This window comes from Grus americana, chromosome 8 (genome assembly GCF_028858705.1).
Source record: "Grus americana isolate bGruAme1 chromosome 8, bGruAme1.mat, whole genome shotgun sequence".
NCBI lineage: Eukaryota > Metazoa > Chordata > Aves > Gruiformes > Gruidae > Grus > Grus americana.
In genome coordinates this window covers 21,284,767-21,310,615 of record NC_072859.1, presented here as the reverse complement: position 1 = coordinate 21,310,615, position 25,849 = coordinate 21,284,767, and the positions used below count along the sequence as shown (strand labels likewise).

General features: G+C 38.3%; 1 protein-coding gene across 19 annotated transcripts in view; it reads left to right on the top strand.

Moving 5' to 3' along the window:
* Nucleotides 1-25,849, top strand: part of ADGRL2 (adhesion G protein-coupled receptor L2) — a 163,549-nt gene that overhangs the window by 29,279 nt on the left and 108,421 nt on the right. For all 19 annotated transcript variants that reach the window (XM_054833280.1, XM_054833289.1, XM_054833279.1 and 16 more), the window contains exon 2: nt 4,493-4,665. In XM_054833280.1, the coding sequence (XP_054689255.1) occupies nt 4,593-4,665 (73 nt within the window). In that variant the 5' untranslated portion in view covers nt 4,493-4,592. The remainder of the gene's footprint in view (nt 1-4,492; nt 4,666-25,849) is intronic.

Below are 25,849 nucleotides of genomic sequence, written 5' to 3'. Positions count from 1 at the left end.
AATTACTTAGTTTCATAAACTGGGTTATGAAAGGCGGTGGGGGTGCTGCATGTGTGGCAAGGTAGGTCATACAGGATTTATAAGAAGGACTGCCTGGGTCCTGCTAGTTCCTTGGCGCGTATGAGCTGTGCAGCTATGGCTGATGTTCCTTACCTCTCTGTGCCTCATCTCCTGTACAGCTAGTGTAAATTTTATTTCTGTAATAGGGATGTTAAAGCTTTCCTCAGGTTGCAAGAGCTTCTCAGTGTTTCTAAAATGATTTGGAAAATTAAGCACTATATTGTAAAATACCTCAGCATTAGCCTGGAAGACTCACAGCTAAAGAAAAACATCCTTGCTTAGCTGGAAAGATCTCTGTGTTTGCCCCTGTCTTAATTGCCTGAAAAGCTGGGTGGAGCAGGAGGGAAGAGGCAGCTCTTGAGCATGCTGTGTCAGTTGTCCAGAAGCTCTTAAAAGACCCTTTTTTGGCTTTTGAAAATAAAACCTTGGGAAGGTTAAACAGAGTAGAGTCGGGACGCGGCAGTCCTTTAGAGGTCTTTCTCTTCAAAGATGAAAGTATTTCAAGGAGCATGCTTGGAGCAGCTTTCTCTTATCTCTGGGGTGCTCTTGAGCAATGTTGCGGGGAGAGGGATGGCCAACAGTGGCACGTATTCTGCAGCGGTCGTGTTCCGCCTGTAAGAAGTTTCAGAAGTACAGAAGAACAAGGAAGCAAGGCAGGGGCACTAAGATACTCGGGACTTGGAGCACAGCTTATGAATACGGTATGAAGAGATGCCCAACACCTTTGCAGTGTACAGGTTTGAACATTAACATTTCCATTACTGATCTAGTCTTCTTTAACAGCACATATGCGAAGAGACTTGACAAGTTGAACCACTCTGTTTCCAGCAGAGGGTTGAGGTTTTTTTCTATGGGAGACTGCAGTATGGCCCAGAGGTAGGGATTTAAGTTACAACTGAAATTTTCTGGGCAGCTTTTATTGCACTCTGAAATTCAAGCAACCTTTTGCTCTAGGGAGTTTCTCTCTGCCCCACCCACAAGCCCAAGCAGTCAGTGATCCAGAGAAAAGGTTTATTAAGGTCTGAGGGGAAATAAGTTATTTGCGCAGGACGGCCGCTTGCCGTGGTCTCCTTTTTCTGTTTACAGAGAAGTAACTTAATACGTCTTTTTCCTGGTCCTACTTGTTTGTTTTGGGATTTGTTGTTGTTGTGAGATGCCACTGACAGTCTCCGTATTGCTGATAGATGGATGGTCGGAAGGACGCGGCTGACGGCAGTGTCTATAGCCAGAGTGCTCTCTGGCTCCAGCTCATGTCTGGGTACCTTTTTCAGGATTAGCTTTTGTTAGGCTGATGAATAGTTGGTTCAGAACTGCACCATTCTTTTACTTGGAGCCACATAGAGTTTCTCAAATATATAGGTTGCATTAAAAATTGTTCGCTGTGAGGCTGTTAATTTTTATTTGAAAGAAAGGAAACAAGCAAACCCAAAGCCTATTGCATCAGTTTTCAAACACCACTTAATTTTTTTTGCTTTTTTAGAAAAACATGTCTTACTGATAATCTGGTGTAGGAGCTGGTTAGTTTATTTTGAATTCTTTTTGCAGCAGCACACTGAGTTAAATTCTATGTATGTAGGCTACAGCAATCTAGAGAGAACAATATATTGCACAAAGCACTTAAATTTATCCTTAAAATATTTTGCATTTATTCTTACTTGAATAGCTTCTGCTGGTTTCAGTATCACAAAAACATCAATATCCTTTCAGAAACTGTGGTTTCTTATTAAAATAGTTAAAATAAGTCAGTTTACAAGGTCAGGAACTCATACTCAATTAAAAAAAAAGAAGTCTCTGCCATAAATTTTGCAGCTATTTCCTAGAGAGATGTTGGGTACAGCAAGTGGTGCTTTGATTATTGTTTTTGGTTTTAACACAACCCTTCCCCCTCCCACTCCAATTTAAAAAAAGCCCACAAGGAAGCAGTGAGTTTAAGGATGATAAAGCACAGGTATGCCACTGTCCTCTTGAAAGTGAAGGAAGATACCTCAAAATCTGGGTGTGCAGTGATATGTTGTGGAAATAATGATAAAACTTGAGTCTCGGGAAGTTAAAATCTTCTGGACAGACTGGGAGCAATCAGGAGGCTGACTTAATTTCACTTTTAGCCATTATTGTTCCTCATCTATTCTCTTGGATTATTCTGATTGCTTGCTGAAATTATGCTGATTAGTCTGTAGTGTCTGTGAAATAGTTTTATGATTTTTCCTTTGGGTGCTACAGGTAAAAAATTAATCCAGGCTTTCCCCAAGCTTTTAGCTGAACTATCTGCAGGGGTTTTTTTTGATGTATCATGGTGGCAATTTTGTCTTTGCTCAGCAGGAGTTCCTTTGCAATTGTAATTTCTGCTGAATGCAGTGCATCCTTTGTGGATTTTTAGATTTATTTTTTTTTAGTTGCAGAACACTCTCAGCCCAGTGTGAAAGATCCAGAGATACAGTATGACTGTCTCTTCGTAACTGCTTGTGGGTTGTCTTGTAGCAGCTGGTGTATCACCATCTAAATTGAGGGCACATCTTTTACCTCTAGGCACATGGGTCTGAGCCAGGGAGAGCCACGCTCTGGCTGTCCCGCACTGAAGCACTCCGTTGGCGATTGCGTGCTCTTTGTTGAAATGTGTGCGGATAAAAGCGCCTGTGATTGAAGAGCACCCGTCTGTAGTTGGAAATTGGAAAAAGGGTTTGGTTTTATGTATAAATAAACATAAAATCAGTTGGCCTCAGATGTTGGTTCTCTTTCATTTCCCTGTGTGAGAAATCACAAGCACGCTTGTGTGAGAGGGGTGTCTACACTGAAGCGGCATCACTCCTCTTAAAGAGGAGCCAAGTAAAGAAGCCTGCTTGGCTATTTGATAATCTCCTGTTCTGCCACAGTCACATTGCCTTCGTTGAAAGCCAGAGAAATTGTTCCATAATGTTTTCTGTTAATTCCCGTCTTTCTCTGCTTGGGGAAAAATGTGTCAGTCTTGTTGCTGTCTGTGTGCTTAGGGAACAAACTTATCATTGATTAATATTAACATTGACTAATCTAAAAGGAGTTACACTTTCTACTTCTGAAAATGAGCTACAGTTCATAGAATTCCTTTGCCTGGCATTTGTGCTCTTCATCTTTTCCAATTCCCTTCGCCAAAAGGGTAAATGTATTTTTAAAGCCCTCAACATGCTCCAGTACTCGTAAGACTCGTAAGTGGCCCTTGGGTCCTGCCACTTAAATTTTACATGGTCATTTTTACATGTTTTAAAGTAACGTTAATTTCAGATATCTCAGAAATACACCCACGCAGTCCTGTCCATTGGTCTTGGAGAGACCAAGCCAGTGTAGCACCAGACTCAGCTCTTTGGATCTATCATTGCCGCAACATTCAGAGAGTCATTCTTCCAGAGTTGTTTTATGTATCTGTAATATATAGACCCAGCTTTGTAGTTAAAAATAATTTGGTTTTATATGGATGTTAATTTTTCTCTAGCTTCCCATACTCCAGTAGTCAGGGCTGAAGCAAGAACTAGCTTCATACAGTGAGATATGGAAGAGGATGTGCATAGTTACTCAGTTGGCTGGTGAGAGAATGAAGTCATTAGCAAGAGGGAGCACTCTCCTGTCAAATCTTCTATCGCAGCTACTGCACTCTATCACTGTAATTATATTTTTCAAATGCAAATGATAGCTTTAAGAATTCTTCCTTTGGTACATCGTTTACAGGAGCAGTTCAGTTTATATTTCTCAGCCGGAGACAAATCTCATCAGAGGCTAAGGACAGGAGAGTCTCACCCGTTACGTTTATTCTCTTTTCCCTGAAGGTGTTTTGTGGGTAGAAATAGTGCAGAGTCATGTGAAGGGGCTTCCTCACCAAACAATATCTTGTTGGCAAAGTTGCTGTTACTGCTTCTCATCCGAGGAGAGCGACCTGTGTGTAGCAGGACGGGAAGGCTGGAGCCATGGCAGAGAGGAGACTTGCAGAGTCTCACTGTTGAGGGGTGTTGCTCTGTTGTTTTCAGCCACTCCGTGTTTCAAACCCCTAAGAAATATGGCAGTGCCCTAGATTTAATTTTATTATTGTTCTTTGAGGTAGAGAAATGTAGGTTGTGTCAAATTTGGGAGGTGGGAAAAGCTTAGCCTAGTCATCTGCAAATCCAATTTCTTATATTCAAAGAAAACGTTCTCTTTTTTTTTTTTTTATGTGTCTTAGTGCAAGTACATCAATAACATTCGTACTTTAACATGTATCATTATTTGGCATTCTGTTTAATGATCACTGACCTTGAGAGATTACATCCCACAAACTTGCCAAATTCCCAGCTACAGTACAGGTGTACTGTCAGTTTTTATTAAAAATTTCTGTCTTCATGTCAAGTAAAATTTGGTATTCCAAATTATTGATGTTCAGCTATTGATGTGTTTCCCCCCCCCCTTTTCTTCCAAACCTCTGCCTCTCCAGGTATGAAGATGAATAATGCAGACCACTGGTTTCGATGATGCTGGGCTTTTATAACTGGATTCATTAAGGAATACAAAGAAAATTCTTACAGGGATCAATAATGGTGTCTTCTGGCTGCAGAATGCAAAGTTTTTGGTTTCTGCTCATTATCAGCTTCCTGCAGTGTACCGAAGGTAAGCTTTAGTTTATTTTTCACTTGAGTTTGCAGATGAGATGAATGGTCTGTACAATTAATTTCTGCTAGATGACTTGAATGGTCTCTACAATTAATTTCTGCTAGGTGACTTGAAGTTTTAGGATGCCGAACTAAAAGCATCTGTAGCATGTTCTAGGTTTAATTTATAAGGCTCAGATAGTCTCTTTTTTAATGAAAAAGAAAATATATTTTTTAATTTTCATACAGTGTGGTATGTTGAAACTGAAACACAGTGTTCAGACAACTGAAGTAACAGTATTAATATCCTTGATTAGTAGGTGCCTTATTTTTGGACTGCTCCTGTTTATTATTACTCTTCTTTCTGTTCTCATTGTGCAGCCATTTAGAAGCAATGTCTAGATATGTTAAATGTGATATAAAATAACTAAACAGTGCAAATGAAATACCTATTTTACTTTTCCAGTTTGGCTGGCTGAAAATAAAATGGCAAACACTTCATTAAGATTAGAACTATGCAAGTTAAATTTCAGGAAATAAAACTCAAAGTGCATATAAAAATAGCATCTACTTAAAAATATTTTTGCTTTTTCAAAAAAAGGAAAAAATACTTCACTGCTATCAGATGTGTTTAAAATAGCTCTTAAATTTAAGAGATGAGGAGGTAAAAAGCTTTTTAAAAAAAGTTGTATCGTCTATTCTTTATCTGATTTTCTTCACAAACTCTGTCCAGTTAGTCTGTCTCCCCAGCTGTTCTTGTGGCCCTTTTAGTAGAGAAACACACATGAATGATCAGGAAAACACGGTTTATAAATTTTTAATTACAAATATTTGTATAGAACTTGAGGTTATATCTGGGTGTAATAATTTTGATTGACTAGATTGCTGGTGAAAAGACTGGTTTAGTAATAAAATAGCACCTCTATGCCTTCTTACTTTTTTCAGTAATTGGTATATAATATGTAAGTTTATTTGGTGCATCTGTGGAGTGATCTTTTAAAAAGATTTCACCATCTTTTAAAGCAGATACGTACCTTACCCTGTCAAAATTCTTTACATTTGAAGGCTAAATTTTCAGAGATACTTCAGGAAAGCTGCTCTGCTTCCCCCTCTCTTCTTTCCCAAATCTATACAAACAAAAAGGATCTAGTCCCCAAAAATGGCAAAACCCAAGATTAAAAATGTAAATACTGTATACAGTCTTCCATGTTCACTGTGTAATTTCCTAAGCATTTATTCTAGACTAACACAAGTTGGGTCTTGTGTTGTATTGACAGACAAGCTTTGCTGAAACAGGTTGTTGAACATCCACGTGTATCAGCGAGTGCATCCTACGAGTCTTCGTGCAGGTTTCTGAACATGGGGAAGTCTCATTTCACTGAAATAGCTTTCACAGTCATTTTCCCCTCCCTCCCCTTTTTCTTCTTAAATACTGCCAGGATATATTAGAAAACTGGCATTTCCCACAACACACTGCAGATCTTGGATGGTTTCATCATTGATGGGATTTCTGATTTGGTAGCTGCTGCACTGACTGCTCTCTTGGTGTCTGTTGAGTCTGTGGACTTGGGTATAATCTCACTTTTATAGGAAAGTAAGTGCCAACAGCTGGAAGGTAAAATGCTTTTCAGCCTCTTTCACAGGTAAGAAAGGTGAATGCATATTAGGAGAATGGAATTATAAATCTTAGAACTGGCTGGTTAGGTAGTAACTTGTGTTAATTATAAATGCACTTACATTGCAAAAGTGGTTGCACTAGTTGAAAGCAAAGGTGTAAGAAGTTGAGGCACCTGTGTTTCTTTCTGAAGTTTTAAAATACTAAGGATTTTATTTGCTTTTGTAATTGTTTAAAATCCATATATCTGCTACACTTTACAAAGATTCAAGTACTTGCAGTTTAATGCTGCATGGTAGTTGAAAACATTTGAAAACAGAAAGGAAAAGCAGACAAACAACTTTCTCTGCATTGGTTACAGTAGCAAACAGAATGCTACAAAGTGTTTTATCTGCTGAGTTTGGAAAGGAAAAAGTCAACTGAGAACTTCTGCAGACTGAATTTCTGCCATTTGCAGAAAGCTAATTTTCATTGTCATCTGTAATATTTCAAGTTCATTTTGTTCTGTCCCTGTTTTTCTTGCTTTTAGTAGCCAGTAGCAATCTTTTGATGCTTCAGTTGTGAATTTACTTTTTTAAAGCCTATACAAGAGCTGCTTTTTCAGCTAAAAGAAACAGGGAAGGAAATTGGGAGCAGATAACAGAATCATACCAAATTAATTGTAAATTCTTAAAATAAATGAAATATTGTGGCTCTGTATACTGGAAATGAATATTAATATAGAGTTGGCTTCCAGCCACAGAAGCAAAATGAATACCGCATTATTACACTTTCTCACAAGATTACATTGCCTTCTGCTTCAGTAATAAGAGATGCCAAGTGTAACGTGCTTTAGTAGCACTTCATGCCTGGAAGTACGAACATGAACAAAGGTTAAAATAAGAGCATCTAACTTTCGGTAGAAATAAGAAAATCTTTAATTCTCTCGCTTGGAACTTAGGGCTTTTTATAGAAATCTTATGTGTATATGCAGGTTGTTGCAGTTGGTGGGGGAGATGAAACCTGGCTGAATTCCCTGCTGTTGTATTTTAATGTTTCTGTACAGTTAAACAGAGAGAGAGGAGGGAAAAAAGATCCTGGGTGTGGACAAGTGACTCATTTCTTCATATAATGAAACAATCAAGACAAAAACTTCATTACTCTTATGGTCCCTTAACTTTAACTCACCAGGGAATTAGGAAGCAGGCACAGTTAGATGATTTTATTTTAGTGTCGCCTATCCAAATAGGAATCATATCTTCAGTTAAGGTCTTGGTTTTGCTTTGTTTTTCCTGGCTAGTGCAGTCCAGGTGGGGTTGCTTTTGAAGCAGTCCGTTCCTTCAGGTAAAATGAACCTGGAATGGACGGGTGCTGGCAGCTGGAGGGGAAAACTGCACCGAGTTATTATACACTGCTGGTACATTGATCAACAACAGGTCAATATTGTTGTGTAGAGGCTTGAAAAACATTGTTATTATCATCAACAGCAAGCTTTGCAGCCCTAAATAAGGAAAAGATGAGAGGCAGGAAAAAGGACTGAGAAGCTGAAGTCATGAGCTTGAATATTAATGTCATTTCCGAAGGTGTTTTTCTTTCCCCTTTTCCAGCATATTCTACTATAGGTACATCTTTAAAAGCACAGTTTTATTACAAAAGACAGGCTGAAAGAACTACTTTGGAAAGCAGTTGGAGTGGGAGTTACGCTGGCGGCGGTGTGAAGCCTGGCCTCGCACCGTGGCTGATGGCCTGGGGGGGATGGGAGCTGCCTCCCAGCATGGCTGCGCCTGAGCGGGTCCCCGTCCCGCGCCGTCCTGGCTCTCTGGTCTCGCGAAAGGAGGGGGTTCGTGCTCCCGGTGGTCCCGTGCAGTTGAGTGCCGCACCTTTACTTACCTGTTGCCTACGGACTGTAGGAAATGAATTACTTTTGACACTACCTCTTTTTTTCCTTTTTTTTTTTTCTCCCTTCCTAATTAGGTGAAATCATCCAACAACTTAAAAATTATCTGAGAAAATACAGAAAGTCAGAGAGTGAGATCACACATGCCTTGTTTCCATAGCAAAGCAGAGTAAAAAGCTTATTATACATATTATTGGTTTCTCTTTGAGCAAGTTAAGACAGATACACAAATATGCATATGGAAGAAAAAAAGATGTCAGAGCTAAACATTCTGGTTAAGAATGGTTTTTGGACTGTACAAGTTTTGATATTTTTAAGCTTTATCTTGCTTACAGAGTCCACTTTTTCGATGCCTTTTATTTTTATTCTCTTCTGGTACGTGAGAAGCGCAAGTGCTTGGGAAGCACTGAAATAATTTTCTTTGCTTACATTTTGTTTTAATCAAGGCTTAATACAATTTTAATTTATTTTATTGTGATTTATTTTTTGTGCTTTGTCGAAAGGAATAAGCATCATGCTTTTATTATCTATTTAATTCTGTTTTCTTAAATGGCATTAATGCTTTTTGAAAAAATCCAGCCTGTCTTTGCCTCTGAATGTACATTTTAATTAATATTGCGATGGGAAATATAAATTCCTGTAAATTCCACTCATGCCAGCCAAGGAGCAGAGTGTTAAATCGGAAGCAGTTTTAAGTATGTACCCAACATTAGTGCATTTACTACAGAAAAGACATACTGAATACAGGTAACACGTTGGGCCACTACAAAGGTATTTGCTGTTCTAGTGTATTGTTTCAGATCTTCAGCCTCCGGTCAAGCCACTCCGAGTGTCTAAGGCATATAGCACAAGTACTCAACAAACTGTAGAAGCATGTCAGTTTTCCTGCACATTTTTTAGGATGTATTAATAGGATTTTGCCCAGGATAAAAATTCAAAATATCTTGGACTTGAGAAGAAATCAACTTCTGTTAATTAGCGGATTTAAGTTCTACAAGGGCTGAAACCCATTACAGAGTCACGCAAGAACAAATAGGAGCTCTAATTTAATTTCCAGCCAGGGAATTTATCACAGTGAGAGCTCTGTGAAGCACACAGTTAGTAGGCAAGTACTTGGTTTAACAGAGGTTGCAAAGCATCCGTAAGCACACTCGGCGTAGGAAGGCCAGCCAGTTATTGCCCAGCCTTTGGAGGGTCACTCTAATAAACCTTCCAATACTATCTTCGTTTTTATCATGTATACCTAATGTGCTTTATGATTCTTTCACAAATGTTTTTTCTTACTTGGTTAATGCAGATTATGCAGAAGAAAATACCTGTGTGAAGGGAGCAATGGGGTTTCTGCAGAAAGCAGCTGCTGCACTGAGCCCCGTTTTCTTTCCTGGAAGACCATGTCATTTTGCACTGGAATATTCTGGTGCATACTTCATCTGGGACATCTTTTTTTCCTTTTCTGAGAGAGGTGTAGGCCCACTGTATGTATCTTCTAAAAAGAAAACTGATCTAAACAGTGAGATTAAACTCCTTCTTAAAGAAGAATGTCTGTTAAACTTTTCAAGTGCATTTCCAGATAATAGAGACTGACAGACTGCCTGGAAAAGCCAGAGATTCTTTAATGCGGTGAATATCCTTTCATATATTCCCTGAGCAGTGAGGTCTGCAGGATCCTATGCTGTAACATTACATTCTTGAAACCAAAGCAAAACCACCACTATTTTAAAATGTAGAAGAACCATGTGGAAGAATGCATGAAGAACCATTTTAAATACTGTACTGACATTTGTATGAGAATTTGTTAGGAAATGTTAATATAAGAGTCTTATAATTTAAGCAAAGAAAAAAGTATAAATTTGTAATTACTATGAGATGAATAATAGTATTACTACTTTGATATGCTGTCTTCTTGCTCAGTTACTTAAAAACATTCTCCTTTATGAGGGGAGATTTTGCATCTTCTTGAGCTCTGTGTTCAGAAGAACAGAACCTTGCACCGTGTAAAACTGTAGAAACGCAGTGTGTTGTGCTAAGGGCAGATGTTGTATTTTCAGAGCCCTCTAAGCTATTGCTTCGTTTACCATCTTTTGGTGCCGTAACCTCGGTGGGTCTCGGTGGGCGAAGCGAGCCACGCAGCTGACCACTGCAGTGAGAGGGGATTGACTTAAACTTCAGCTAACCTGCACTGACACCATTGCCTAAGGGGCTTTTCTTCCATTAAATGTAAATCTGAGTATAATTTAGATTAGTTTGTTATGGTAAGGTACCTTCCGAAGAACATAGTAGCAGAATTTGGACATAAAAGTCTTTTAAAAAACAAATAGGCTTCATCAGTATTCTGTTACTACATATGAAAATATAATTTATTTTTACTAACAATTGTATTTTAAAAGTGTTTAATTATTTTCATTTCCGTTTTCTGTCAAGTGGAAGAATACTGTTTGTCTTAGTAACAAGGGGTTTCTATATAGCTTTAACAACATTGTCTTTATATTGTACTTCTAGGTCATAGTGTAAAATGGAAGTATAGCTGCCTGAAGCATCTGATATCAGTGAATGCCTCGGCACTGGCTTTCTTATTACATTTAGTGTCCTTATGATCAGATTATAAAAATTATCATAAAGTATAATGATTTTAGATTTAATATTCGTTGTCAAGTTCTACAAGCACATAATGGGTTTTATACTTTGTTGTGGTTGAACCCAGCAGGCAGCGAAAACAACCACCCAGCCAGTCGCTCACTCCCCCCGAGTGGGATGGGGGAGAGAATCGAAAGGAAAAAGGTAAAACTCATGGGTTGAGATAAAGACGGTTTAATAGAACAGAAAAGGAAGACATTGTTGTTGTTACTATTATTATTATTATTATAAAAATGAGTGATGCACAGCACAATTGCTCACCACTCAAAAACAATGCTCAGCTTGTTCCTGGGACATGTTGCTTCCCAGCCAACCTCCCAGTTATCTTCGGAGCATGACATCATATGGTATGGAATATCCCTTTGGCCAGTTTGGGTCAGCTGTCCTGGCTGTGTCCCCTCCCAGCTTCTTGGTCCCCCCTCGCCTCCTCATTGGCAGGGCAGTATGACAAGCTGAAAAGTCCTTGACTGCTTGGCAACAGCTAAAATATCAGTGTGTTATCAACATTATTCTCATCCTAAATCCAAAACACAGCACCATACTAGCTGCTAGTAAGAAAATGTAACTCTATCCCAGCTGAAACTAGGACATACTTGCAAGTAGATCTGTTGATGTTCACGTCTACCTCTGTGAGTAAACACTACAGAAAAGTAATACATTTTGTGCTAATTGTGTGTTGTACGGATGTCTTAATAGCAGCAAGTGTATGCAGGACAAAAGCGTTACAGAAAAAGGACTTATGTGAACAGCTCTAATATATGTTTCATGTATGTGCCCACTTCCATGTTTGTGATAGTGTTCCAGGTTGTGTTACGTGAGGATCAGGAGATAAAGCCATTCACAGGGAGAAGTTCTTGGCTTGTTATCCGTCCATACCCTTGTCATAAATGCACTTAATAGTATAGGAGCTCCCAACATGTTGTTAGGCAGTTGTATATATTTAGACCGTTACCTTCATGGAAGAGACGTTTAAGAATTGGCCATTTACAGTGGTTAATTAATGTCATATTTGCTCATCAACATTGGTTGGCTAGAAGAATATTTATAGTTGCTCCCTCTGATGATCATTTTTTTATATAATTTTGTTTATTATATGACTTTGTACTTGGATAATATGGCTCTAAAGCAGCACTTCATTGTAATATATGCTGTACAAGTATAAAATTAGAAGAAAGGAGGATAAGGAAATAAATCACATATATAGTAAAGTTTCATGAATAATTTTGTTGCACTTTCTGTTTTACATGGTACTTACGATGTGACTGTGTCGGTAGAATCACACTGCAGACTTTTTTTTTCTAATCACTTCAAATTTGATAAAATTTCATTCTGTCAAAGCTGGATCGGCTCCAGTTTTGCTAATTTCTATAGATAGTGCTAGTTTATCCATTGATGGTGTGTTTGGATTGACATTTCGAATGAGACACATGAACACTGGATATCTTTTCCAATCATTGCTCACTTTTTTCCAGGAATACTAAATTTTTTACATTTTTAACACAGGATAAATTTTGTATGGGTGATTCTGTAAATAAGCTATACCTCAAATCCAAAGATATCATATCGTATGATAAATCGAATATGCAGTTCTTTCTGATAGGTAGGAGCTGAAAAAATCCTTTTGTTTGAAGGTGTCTCAAACTCCTGCCCTTCCAGAGTCTTGAACTACTCCACTGGCTTTCAAAACCCAATTGTCCTAAGGTACTTTGTGTTTCTGTAATCCCTATCTCCTGGCTTTCTTTTGAAGTGTAAAGAAATAGAGTTGTATGGATGTTAGCTCGGTTCATGGGTTCTTCTTTCAATCAGGGAGATGATTCATCCATGTCCCAGTGACATTAAGGCAACCCATATAAATGTACACGAGTGTGTTGGCGGTGATAGGGGAGATCCCCCGGTTGTTCCTTCTGAGCTCGGACCAGTCCTGGTGGTTGGGAATGTTTCATTCTTTTTGTTTTCTCGATTTATACTAGTATAATAATCACTCGTGTTTTCTCAGTGTATAAAATGTGTTATGGGGAGACTAGTTGGGAAGCAAAACGAATTTTTTTTTCATCTGTTGCCTGAGCAACACATACATGTGAGAAACCCAGGGGACCACATAACTTTCAGTTGTTGGATACAGCACTCGGCGAGTTTTATGAGGGATCTTGATGATGGAAGGAGAGCTGGCTTTTGTGTTCTCCCTTGTCAGGGATTTTGATGTCTCTCTCAGGACTTAGGTAGTTTTGTTCTCTTCCAGCAGAAAGTACAACTAATGCAAGGTGCTGTTTGAGCAATTTTCCTGTTAAATTTGAATTCAGTAATTCATTTAGGAAACCTGAGAGGAAGTTGACACTGAAACCAGGTTCTCCTGTCTGCTGCATTTTTAGCTGGAAAAGCAATGAGAAATGTTTGCTTTTTAAAGACTTCGGCGCTATTGCATATCATTTCTGTTTTAACCATCTTCCTACTGAGCTTCAGTCGGATTTGCCTGTTCGCCACTGATCCTCTTTGACTATGCATGTGACATGATCTCCCTTCTGCAGTATTTCACATTAATTTTTTCCTATTTCTCCCCATTTTAATATTTTGTCTTTTTTTTTAAATTATAAAACGTTACTTTAAGTTTTGGATTTACTCTGCGCCATTGTTAACATTTACCATTGAAAATCTGTTGGAAAAATGTAGGTTTTTGGTTTAGAACTGATCATGCTTTTTAATGGCTGAAGATTAATATGCTTTTAGTAAACAAAACCGAACAGTTTGCTGCTTATGCTTTTGCATCATTTAATTTGCAACAGATGAAGCTGGCATGTGTGAAGAGTGAAGCATGGAAAGTACTAGAGGGCAAACTGGTGGTTTGTGATGTGGATTATTACCTGTAAAGATGGATAGAGTCCACAAAACATCACTTTGTGTATTAATGTACCTGCTGGGAAAAAAATTAAATATATCAGCATAGCATATCATGCATAAACTGTTTGGTTTAGGCCTTCAATTCAAATCCTGCTCAGTAATAAAAAACTTTAAATCTTCTACATCTTTGTACTAGTGTAAAGAGAGAGAGATATATATATCTCCTCCTATATATAAAAAGCACCTGTGCAAATACATTTTTAAAAATTCAGAATACAAAGGTCTGGAAGTCATCCATATGTAAACTGTCTTGAAGGATTTATAATATACAGTGTTTTGTTCTGCAGTGTAAACTAAGTGCCTACACAAAAACGGTTGAGAAATCCATCTAAGCACCAGTGTTTTCTTTACCAGTTACATTGTAATCTAGGAATAGAACAATTGTTTTGTTGTACGTATTATATATAACAATATAACAATTAATTTGCTGTAGAAATTATTTTGAATTTCACTCTGTTAAATCAGCAGAGTCCTAACTCAGTCCTGGCAACAACTCCAATTATAACATGTAACCTTCCCTCTTTGATGCATTATTTTCTAGCTCTTGGATTTGTTATGGATCCATTTTAACGGCATTTCTATGTTGCCTTCTTTTTATAAAAAGTTTTTTGAAGTATGAAGAAAGACTTTCTGAATATTTGCTATTAAAAGTTTGTCAACATGTTAATGCCATTTGTAACAGACTCCATGATTCTAACTTTATTTACCCCAAAGCCTCCTCTGTTTCCATTCTTTCTAATTCCTTCTTTTATTTGGCTGATTTAAAAAAAATATTAAAAAAACTAGTGTCAATAAAAGGGAAAGACTTCACTAAAGAAAATCTTTGGTCAAGGTATGGATGTTTGTGACCTGATCAAAATTTATTCTCTTGATCTTATTTCCATTTGGAGTAAGGGGGGAAAAAAAAGAAAAAAAAAAGGATTAAAAAGGTACATTTAAAAGCATTCAAAGATGTTAAGCAACAATAAAACTCTGTAACCATTTAAATGACAGCAGCTGACTATTCGAATTAACTTTGTGTTTGGCTTAATTTGGGGTCCTAATTATTCTTAACTTACGTGAGTAGATTTCAATTATACAATACTGCAGGGATTTGTAGCTAAGGCAACTAAAGGAATCATTTTACATAAAGTACTTTTGTTCAACTGATTAGGGAGGTTAAAATGGAATCATAGAAAATGGGAACTCTTGTCTGATAAGGCCCAATGAATTGTTTCCAGTGACACTATGAAGAAATAACACGAGGAAAGCTCATTATTGAAGATTTTGAAAATTTTTATACAAGTTTATATCTTGATAATGTGGCGTTAACCACTCACAAGCAAGTGATTCTTATGAGTATTAACAATACATCTGTCAATAAAAAGGCAATTCACGTTTTTGTGGTACCTTAGTTTGATCTTCATGAGGTTACTTTTTCTAGAAGCTTGTTAAAAATTTAGTTCTTAAAAAGATTTTTAAATATTTATTTATTTATGCTAGTTAACCATTTAAATAGGCAAAACATACTACGTTTACTGCATGATATTTCATGTTTTGGACGTGAAAGCATTTTTAGACATACAACTCTCATCTCCAATATCCCATTTACCTAAAATTGCTGTTCCATGAAAATCATTCTCAATTTGCTACATCTTTAAGATAACTTGGAGGAATTAGAGGTGAAGGAGGTATTGGAATAAAAGACTCTGGAATCAATTTCTGTTTGTATTACCCACACAAATGTATACCCTTCATTGGAAATTAATTTTTGAATGAATTACCTGCATAGTTTGAGCTTAAAAACAGGTTAGGTTTTTTTAACAGTATGTACTAAAATTTCATTTTTATTGTTTGAGCAATTATAAAGTCAGGCCTCCTAAATTAGATCTGCAGCATAGGTAGGTGTCTCCTTTTGATGCTGGTAGACTAACATCCCTAGACTTAGAATGCTTATTTTTAGTATTCTCTGAGTTTTTCACACTCACCTTTTCTGGTTTCCTCAACCAGAGTATTGAAGGTTACAAGAACAGTTATTCTGCTGGCTCAGGAGAACAGACAACCCAATAGCGTGTCCGCAACCCAAAGTGCTAAGGCTGTTTTTAGAGCTGTCGGATTGGCCTGTACCATTTGAATATACTCTTAGGCCTTATAGTCAGAGACTTTAAGAGAAACACTGCAGTTGGTTCCTGTGTATGTTGTGTGTAGGAGATACCAGAACTTGAAGTACCTCTGATGAGGTCAATATAAGGCTTTGATGCTTAAAGGCAGATAAAAACCCACTTACGGAGCATATGGTTAGAATGTGCAACAGTAATTTCTAAATTTGATCCCAAATAAATACTTAAAAAAAATGTATACAATAGTGGATCCACATGCATCTCTTCCCTTCCCCCTGCCAAATTCTAATTTTCTTTGGAAAGTACGTATTTTTGATTGTATGTCTGCTGTTAACATATTAACACTATACACTTTCAGTTAGTACTGCTGACAAGTTATTTAGGAAAGTCTCTGGAGCATGTGGAGATGTGCACAGCTTCTCCGTGTCAGGTGTTGGCTTTCCAAAGTGAAAGTAATAAGATTTAATTATCAGAAGATGCTTGCAGTAGGCAGTGTGCCTTTGGAAGACAGTCAAGGGCAAGGCTGCGGGTGCTCTCCACGCACCTGGGCAGGAGGACATCTGCGCCTGCCCCGGGAGCCGACGGCACGGTGGTTGGGCACAGCCGCACTTCTGGGTACATGCACATCAGTGAGGTGAGCCAGGTAACGCTGAGCTCCAGCATTTTCATCTGATGGTGGTGCAGTGTTGAGTCCTGCTCTGTCACCCCATCAGCTCCCTCATGCTGGCTCTGGCACCCGTGTGGTGGCCCTGTGGTGGACTGATACGGGGAGCAGGACCGGCAGGAGACAGTCTTTCTTTTGGGAAGATGTTTCCCCCAGTCACCTTCCTGAACCATGTCACCCAGGCTTTGGACAAGTGGGAGAGGTGTAGGTCATCTAGAGTATCCAGAGCATGAATCTCCTTGATTTAGTTATGAAGATGGTGAAGGGTATCCCAAATTGTCTGCAAGTGTGTAAAAGTGCAATTATGAAGACAGTCTTTGTGGCTTTGTAAGGGTGTGGTTAGGTTGATGTCAGAGTTGCATCTGATTTTTGTCCTGATGAGGGAAACAGGATTTTTCCAAGGGACTCATTTCCCAGATAAGCTAGTCCTTTCAGTGGCCCTTTAGGGATCTTAAGATTTTGTATACTTTTACAGGAACTGTGAATTGCATCACTGTATCTTGGTCCTTCTAGTTCAGTTTTTTTTCTTTCACTGGCAGTCAGTATTGGAAGCTTCAGAGGAAGGTGCCAAAATAATAAAATGCACAAAGTAGCCTACTTACAGTGGACATTTCTTAATTATCCACTGTCAGTGAGTCCCAGTAGATATACCTCAGCTCATTGCTTAATTAAATACTTTTTTAATATCCTAAGTTATATCTTTAGGTTTTGGAGTGCATTACTGTGGTCATGGATCTTCTTGTCTTTTGTAGACATTATCATGGAGCAGACTTCTCCATGTCTCTCTTCTCACCCCATTCCCAGATCATTTAAGGAGTATATGGAGTACCTTGTAAACTTTGTCATCCTGTTTCTCTCCCTCTGTCCTCTCCATCATCCTTTTCTGATGATCTATGTCACCTTGCAAACCTCAGCTGTGCAAAGGAAATCATTCATCTTCTCTGCATTGTCTCCTTTAGCCTTAGTTGATCACCTAATTCAGCAAACTCGTCACTTCTCACACAAAAGTGGGCTTCCTACTTTTGTTGTACTTAAAGAATTTCTGGTTATGAAATAATTGGAAAACGTTTTGGAAAAATACCTGTGAGTTTAAGATGTGCACAGAACATAGGCATGGGAGTCAGGAGACAGAACCAGTCATATTTTGCCAGTTTGGCTAACTTTATGTAGTGATACAAGTCATAGTGCCAGATATTTTTCTTTAATTTTGCAGCACAGTTATAAATTTTGCTATATCTAATTGCAGCAAACTTTTCCTGCTCAGCAGATTTTTCTTCTTGCTGAGCAAGCACTGAGTTTATATGAATGATACTTGGGTACATAAACTTGGTTTATGGATGTTTAAGGGTTTATAATTTTCTCTTTAAAGTCAAACTTAATTTTTAATTTTTTTTTTAATGAAAAGATTTTATGGCCAACACATGCCCCATGAGAAGAGGAAGAAGTTACAGATGGTCCAGAGGAAGAGGGTCTGCTTCATACATATAAACTTCATGTCAGCATTTCATCAGAGCATTTTCTTAGGGTATCTCTGTTATCACTGACACTTTCACATTGACAAGCATATGGGATGTAGTGCTGAATGTGTAAATTGAAATGATCACATCTAGCATTTCCCAGTACCAGGTGCCAGCTTGCTGCTGCAGCTCTGCACTTAAGAGTGCTAGGAATAGTTTCATTTGCTAATTACCTCTTATCTCCAATACACAGTCCTTGGGCAAACAGCTTACCCAGGTGTTTTTGAGAACACCTATCTGGACAGCGCAGGATTGCAGGTGGTCCTGTGGTGACAGTACAGCGTGCAGATCGTGTAAGAAATCTCCATCCATCTGTGTATGGGTTGGTTTTTTTCAAGTCTTCAGTGAAGAACAGGAGACAAATTTGAGAGAATTTTTCTGTCTTTATAAAATTTGCCAGCGTGAAAAGCAGAAAACTGCTATTCCTCAGCCTAAAAAAAAAAGTGGGCTTATGTTGGGGTTTTTTTGATAACAAACCGGATTGACCTGTCTTGTCATTTCAGCAGCAAGGAAAGTACGTACATGCCAGTAGGTTTTGCAAGGACCTGCAAGTTAAAATAAATAGAATGTGGTGGTTTAAGGAAGTGGTAGAGTCTAACTTGCCTTTCAGTACTCCTTTTCCAGGATCCAGTTTAACAGGATTATATAATTTTACTAATACCCCTTTGATCTGTCATTTATACAAAAAGGCAGGCTTTCCGAAGCATTTGCCTTACGTGTTCTTTTTGGGCTAGACTTAATCACTTGCAGAACTGATAATATTTTCTCATTCTTTAAGAATTCATATTATAGTCTTATGCTTAATATGACTGTGGTTTGAGTATGGGATGGTAAAAGGAGCCTTTTAATTCATAATCCAGTAATTCAGACAGCTAAATTATGCCTCCCTTTACCTGATATTTATTAAAATGAATCCAAAGAAACTTCAGAAGCGTTGATGTCATCCAGTTGCCCTTTTAGGTTTCTTTAATGCTGTTTAAAGAATAGATACATTCCGTACTATGAGTAAGTGCAACATCTGTTTCTTTACGATTTCTCCTTGCATTTTTCCACACCTCTCATAAGAGTTAGAGTTTTCATTCTCAGGCATTCTATACAGTCCAAAATTCATGATGTTCTCTTGAGCATCACAGTTATATATGTGTACCTGAGACAATTTTATTAGTAGTTACACCTTCACGCTTGTTTTATTTCTTGCCTCTGGTTTCCAAATTAATATTTACTGCTACTCAGGAGTTGTTATATAGCAACTTGTTAGTTAAAAAAACCCCAACAACCAAACAAACAAAACCAAGGAAAACACAAAAACAACCTAAAGAAAAAAAAAGCCTGATGGATGACAGTACCTTTCTTTTGAAATAAAAAACTCAGACCAGAGTTTGGAATGCTGATGAACAAAATTAAGTTACTAATGATGCACTCTCTAAAACCAGTTATGAAGAGTTAATAAATATTTTAATACATAGTTAATCGATAATTACAGAATCTAGCAAATCACCAGGATTTTAACTAGCTTGAAAATTACTCCTACCATCTCTTGATGTACTCATGTTGAGCTCATGCTGCTATATGATAATTTGTGTTTAAAAATAGTGGTCTTAAGTGTATTCAGAAAACATCAGTATCAATCTCAAAGCCTATTTTAAAGGATTTCAGGTTGTTTCCAAGGTTAATTTTCATATGGTTCTGTGAAAACAAATCCATGCATATCTCTGTCTTCCGCTCTTTCATTTCCTCTGTAACCTAATTGGTTTGCAATGTTACTGCAAGAAAACAAGGAGGTTGTGTTTCAACAGCTAGAAAAAATTGCCATTTCATTATCACTTTGAGTAGGAGTAAAACTGATCAGGGTAATAACTCTAGTTAATACATGAGGCAAGGCTGACAATTGTGGGTGTTTTTCTGAATGTGTTAGGTGCCTTACTTCCATTTCAATCAGGGAGAATTAGGTGCTTTAAAAACCTTAAAAAATATAGCACTGGATAAGAATTCTCACTTAACTGAGAAATGCTCCCTCATAAATGGATGGGCGTCTCCCTGCTTTTGTTCAGATTAGGAAGACTAATCAAACTAGGTCACATTTATGTCACGCACAGATTGCGCTGAATTAATCATCGTTTCCTTTTACTCTTGCCTCGTCTGTGGTCATCCCCTGCTACTCTTGTGCTGGTCCTGGTGCTAACCTTGGAGGGGTGTTCGGGGGCTCAGCTGAGGCAGCTTGCTGCAGGATCGGGTTAGGTTAGCTGGACTGGGAACCTGGTACGTTCCTCTTCCCCCCTTCTCCGTCTTCTGCATAAGTTTCTGGAGAAGAAAACATAACTTTGGCAGTGGGAGAGAACAGCTACGTACGTCCATTGAATTTTATTTCCCCCCTGATAAAGCCTGGTCTTCTGTTAGCAAACTGATTCTAAGTACATTTCCTAGTTAGGGAAAAAAAAAAAGAAAAAGAATAATGGCAGAAAATCTTAAAAAGAAGGAAAAAAAAGTAGCTTGAAAGCTTGGGAAGGTGTGCAGTACAGTGCAGGACAGCTCTCCACTGCGCAGTATCCTCAGAACATTTTATGAACAGTTAACTTCTAGTGGTGTTGTGTTAACATTTCTTCATTTTATAAATGAATAAATCATGGAACGAAAGGTCAAGTTACTTGCCCTAAAATACAGAGGGAGTAAACACTGGAACCCTGGTGAACATTCAGAGGTCCTTTCCTCTCAAAATAAAGATGCTAAAGAAAACATTTTAAAAATAAATTAATTCACTTAGAGTCAAGTCATTTCCTCTGGCATTGATTGCATAAAATATACATTCATAGATGAACAGTTTTGACTAAAAACTCAGCAGGTACCAAAAGGATAGTTATAAATATCTATCTGTCTGTCTGTCTGTCTTTTTTTACTTCTTATAGGTGGGAAACTATCCTGAATCTGTAGTCCTGAAAAGAATGAGTCTGGGATAATACCTGAGTGTGAAGTTACTCTATGCAAATCAGACTGCCTTAAAAATCAGTGTGTGGGTTTTGATGTAATGGGTTAGATCTTTCTCTTCTCTTTGCATATCTAAATTATTGGCAATGCATGTTTCTGTTAGTGCCAATCTAAAGTAAAATAAATATTCATGATAATTGGATTCAGCTCCCTAAAATTAATTTAAACTTTCTCCATGTGCTTAATCTGTATTGTTTTCTGTCTCTGAGTTTGTAGGCAGCAATTCAGCAAGCTCAGAGAACAATTAACTTCTCAAAGAATCTTTTCAATCAATTAACTCTAATTTAATTCTTAATCTGATTCTGGAGGTAGAATTGTCTGGCTAATTTGCGAAGACTGGAGCTTACTTGAAATGCAACAGCAGCACTGGTCAGTTTGCTTCATGGGCTTTGGGGACTTAAATGGGTATCCCGGTTTCTCGATGAATTCAGTCCCGGCAGTGGTGTGCCCTGCTGTGCGGTGGGGGGGTGCTCCTCCTCCGCCCCAGCCCCAACTGCCGGTTCCCCTGTCCCGGGTGGCATGGCCACCCCTCGGCCCCGGTCACGGTGCTGGCCCGGGTCATGTCCCAGCCCTGGGGTGGCACCAGGGGCTGGGCATTGATGGGGACATGGAGGAGAACACAAGGCTACCCCTTTCTGTGGTGGTGCAGTGTTATGGTGGGTCAAATTAACTTTGAGACTATTTCCTCAATCTCCCATCGACGTCCTAGTCTCCACAAAGCTTCAGTGCTCGGTCCCAAGAGCCAGCCAGGTATTTTTCAAGTGTTGATGTGCTTAGAGATGGAGACAGCTGCTTCATTGTAGGCGCATGCTGTAGGTTCCTAGGAGAGGTATGTTTGTTTATGGATGCCATTAGGCATTGTGTCTGCATTTTAGGTGCCTAAAGCGTAGTCAGGGGAGTCTATGACAGTGACGTTTTCCAGCTCTTGTTTCTGCTGAAGTGCATTAACCTGAGGGAAATGAGTAAATAGCAAAGACTGAATAGCATCTTGTACCTAGGAATTTATTTCAGGCCTCCAAAGAGCTCATTTACCTTGTTCAAGGGGTCACTTCTTTAGGCGACTCCTAGACCAGGAAAAACAGGATTTTTCGGAGAATACCTCCAGGCCGGGTAAGGCCCCAGACCTTTTAACTCTGATTTTCATTATAATGGCTTCCCCAGTCCAGGCATGAATAGGCATCTGGGAAACTGATCTGTTCATCCTGCAATAGCCTGGGCAGAAAGTCAGATCAGCCATTTCTTGTCTTCCTGATATTTGCTGTAGCGGTTTCATAAGTTATACTGTGAGATTTATGAGCTCAGCTGGGATTGATCATGTAGAAACAAACTGAATTCAGAGAAAACTGGACGGACACTTTCACAAAAACATTTTTTTCACTCCTTTCCAAAACTCGTAACAGAAAAAAGTGCCTCTGAATGAAACAAATGGGAAATGTTCGTAGTGAAATATTTTGTCTTGGAAAAAAAGTTAGTGATTTTAAGAGTAATGTTCATGACATCATAAGTTAAACAGTAATTCTTAAAATGATGAAAAAGTTCAAATAAAACTTCCAATACATCATATTAAGCAAATTAAATTTCTATATCCTGTAATTAAAATTTACTATTTGCACTATACACAACACAGTACTACACTGTATTATGTCTTATAACTATAATATAAGGGTTATTTGAAGGATAGTTTTGTAGTTTTGCTAAGTGTTTCTTTTGGATCAGCTTTATACCATTAAGACTATGTTCACACACTATTTTGAAGAATATATATATATATATATATATGAAAGTAGATGTTGAGCGATAGAAAGAAACTCTTGCATTGTTTTCATCATACTGATATTTCCTGTGGTCAACATGTAATCTCCTTTGTTATGTCAACAACCAAAAAGTATTTAAACACATTATTGTGTTTAAGTTCAATTCCATTGCTAAGTACAGTTGTCACTCTTCTCCAGTATCCTCTTACGATTTGATTATTCACGTGGCAAGCTGTTGGTGCCAAGGCATGGCATTTTTTGTGTACAGGTTGCCCTGTACCATGCAGAAGAGGCTAGATTCATGCAGAAGGCAATAGATTCCTTTGGGACATGTAGGAAATATTTAAAACAGTTCAAAAAGAAAACTTTGCTGTTATTTTAAGAAACACGGACTGTATTCTTTCACCTCTTAACATGGCATACTTTCTGTTATTGGAGCTTAATGGATCCGAATCTGAACAAAGAAATTGGACATTACAACAGTACCAGAAATACAGATTTGTTATGTTTGGTGGTTTTGCTTAGGATTCAGCCGGAAGGAACCGCATTTTGTAGTGACAAGACTCACAAACTGATACAAACCAGTAATGGACAGTAGTCTGGAAAAGGCATTCTAGATGCTAGCCATATTATTCATATGTTGCATATGACTGAAATGAACACTGAAAAGAGGCATTAGGTAATAAGTAAGCTATGTGTATGCTGAATACTTCTAAATATATAAGATTCATAATCTGCAGTTGTACCTTATAGTAAATCTTGAATCTCATTTGAATGCAACCTGATTCCCTAGTGAAAGGAGAGTGGTCTCCTACTTAATTGCATTTTTTTTAAATCATTTTTTTTACTCCAGAAAGCAGGAGGGAAAAATACAAATTTCTACAGCCACATTTGATATGACTAGTGCTGGAAATTGTGAAAGGCAGAGATGCCTGATAGGAGACTAAGATATTCCACTTTGATGGAAGGAAGGTAGCCCTGAGCAAGTGCTGTGAGCAGCCCTGGGGGGACTCCATCTTTAACAAAGGAACAGAGGAAATGTAGCTGCGAGTAACTCTCTGAAGCAAGTTAGCTATGGGTAGAGGAGGAGCTCGAAAACCTGCCCGGTGAACCAAGACCGTGCAAGAGCTAGGAAGGGTTTCCTGGGGAAGTAAGCTCTACAATTTTGCTTTCATACTTTACATTTCTTTCTTAACTCTTCCCAGTTTTGTAATCACGAATGTGACCCTTTTACACGTCTCAATTTTTAAAAATGTTTGTCAACGTAACATGTACAGGGAGCATCCAGGACATCAGACGGGCAGCAGTGGGATGCGTTTCCTATGAGGTTGCTAGCGTCAGCCTGGTGAGTGGTATTGTGAGTGTCAGGCCGGAGGAGGATGCTCCCCTGGATGATGCCCCGCAGGCAGCAAGGTGTCCGGTTTGGCGAGAGGCAGATAGCAGCAAGGCAAGATGTTCCTGCAGGAGGAAGAAAATACTTCTCACGCAGGAAAAGCTGCAACCTCTCAGTCCAAATAATTGTGTGTGAGAGACATCTGTAATGAGTAATATCCAGTTTCTCACACGGAACACTAAAACAATGAAAAACAAATACTGTACAGATTTTCTAGTTAATTTTTGTCATGTTGAGAATGTTTGGAAGGTGTCTGAGGGAGAAAAGCCTGTAGCCACCCACTCGAGGTCTCTCCGCAGTAATGTGCTTGAGTGGGGCTGATGCAAAAAAAACCCCAAACAAAAACATTGAGCCATATGAACATGGTGTACTTTTAAACAAAGGGTAAACCCAACTGAATTAGCACGGCAATTAAAATATTTGCCTGTAATGTTTATTTTCTACATTGTAGCTAGTCAGATTTGTTGATGCTATAAGGGGTTAGAAATGGTAACGTGTATCTTGCATCTCTCTGAATTGGGTTGTTAGCCATAATAATCTCCTGAGAGATCTGAACGCTCTCAATTCCTTATCATCTGCAGGAGTTTCATTTTCTTTCTAATTTCCCCTTCAGCTTTTGTTCTCCATTTCTGGCTTGTCTACAATTAAAAAAAATTTTTAGAACTCCCTTCTTGTTAATCCCTTTCTTTTGCAGTGTTTCCCTCTAGGGTAATTCTTAATCTCCCAGAAGCATCAAGGCATTCAAGTTAACGTTGGTTTAGTGGCCAGTCCGGTTAAGAGAGCATTCTGTAGCACTTGTTCTTGTATCTTTTTTTTTCCCCCTTCATCCAGTAGGACTGTGAATTTCTAGAAAGGTTTGGAGTTGAGGCTGCAGATGTGTTCAGCTGGTAGTCTCTGCCTCCCACCATCCTTCCCTATTTCCTTGCCAATTCAAACAGCACTTTCCAGATTTTCTTAATGAAATTCAGTTCACTTTACTCAGCCTAAAGTGAGTAGTAGCGGGATGTATTAATTTAACCTAGAAACTTGATCTGTGAGTTATCTCAGATCTATCAGCCCAGGTGCTTGTTGGGACTTGGATCTGAGTCGCAGGAATGAAAATTTCTTGCCAGAAATTTTAACTGCAGTCTCTAGACATAGCTAGCATTGTCGAAATATGAAAGAATTAAGTTGTCTCATTACTCTTCACTTTGCAGAGGTGAGAAGTGTGTCAGCACCTTCCCACAATGAGTAGAAGTATTTAAGATTAGGTATATTTTTTTCTTATTACTTAAACTTAATCTCTTCCCCAGGTGCTTATTTTTTGTCATCTTTGCCTGTTTAAGACTCCCACTGAAATAAGTAAGAAGCCATGCTGTGCGTGTGGGAACAGTGTTTGGCCCTTTGGAAGCGTAGGGTCTCCACTGCTGTGGTACAAGTCTCATAATTTGAAGTACCTACTCTGCATTTTAAACCATAAGAGAAGTGAGGAAAAAAAAAAAAAAATTGAAGACATGACTATGAATTTTTTTTCATCTTTATGGGAAGTGTGGTTCTCTCATTAGCATTGTTAACGCAGTTGGTAAGGAAAGAACCTGGCTGAAACAAAGATATGTATCAGTAAAACTCAAAATAATTGGCGTCAAGGTAGTAAAAGAAAATAGTCACTGAGCTATAGTTCATTTTTAAAATTAAGGCATCGAAGTTTTTTAAAAATCGTGATTTTTATTTTGACATAATTATATACACGTTACCAGCATTTCAGTGAAGACGACATTTCCTGAAACAAAACACA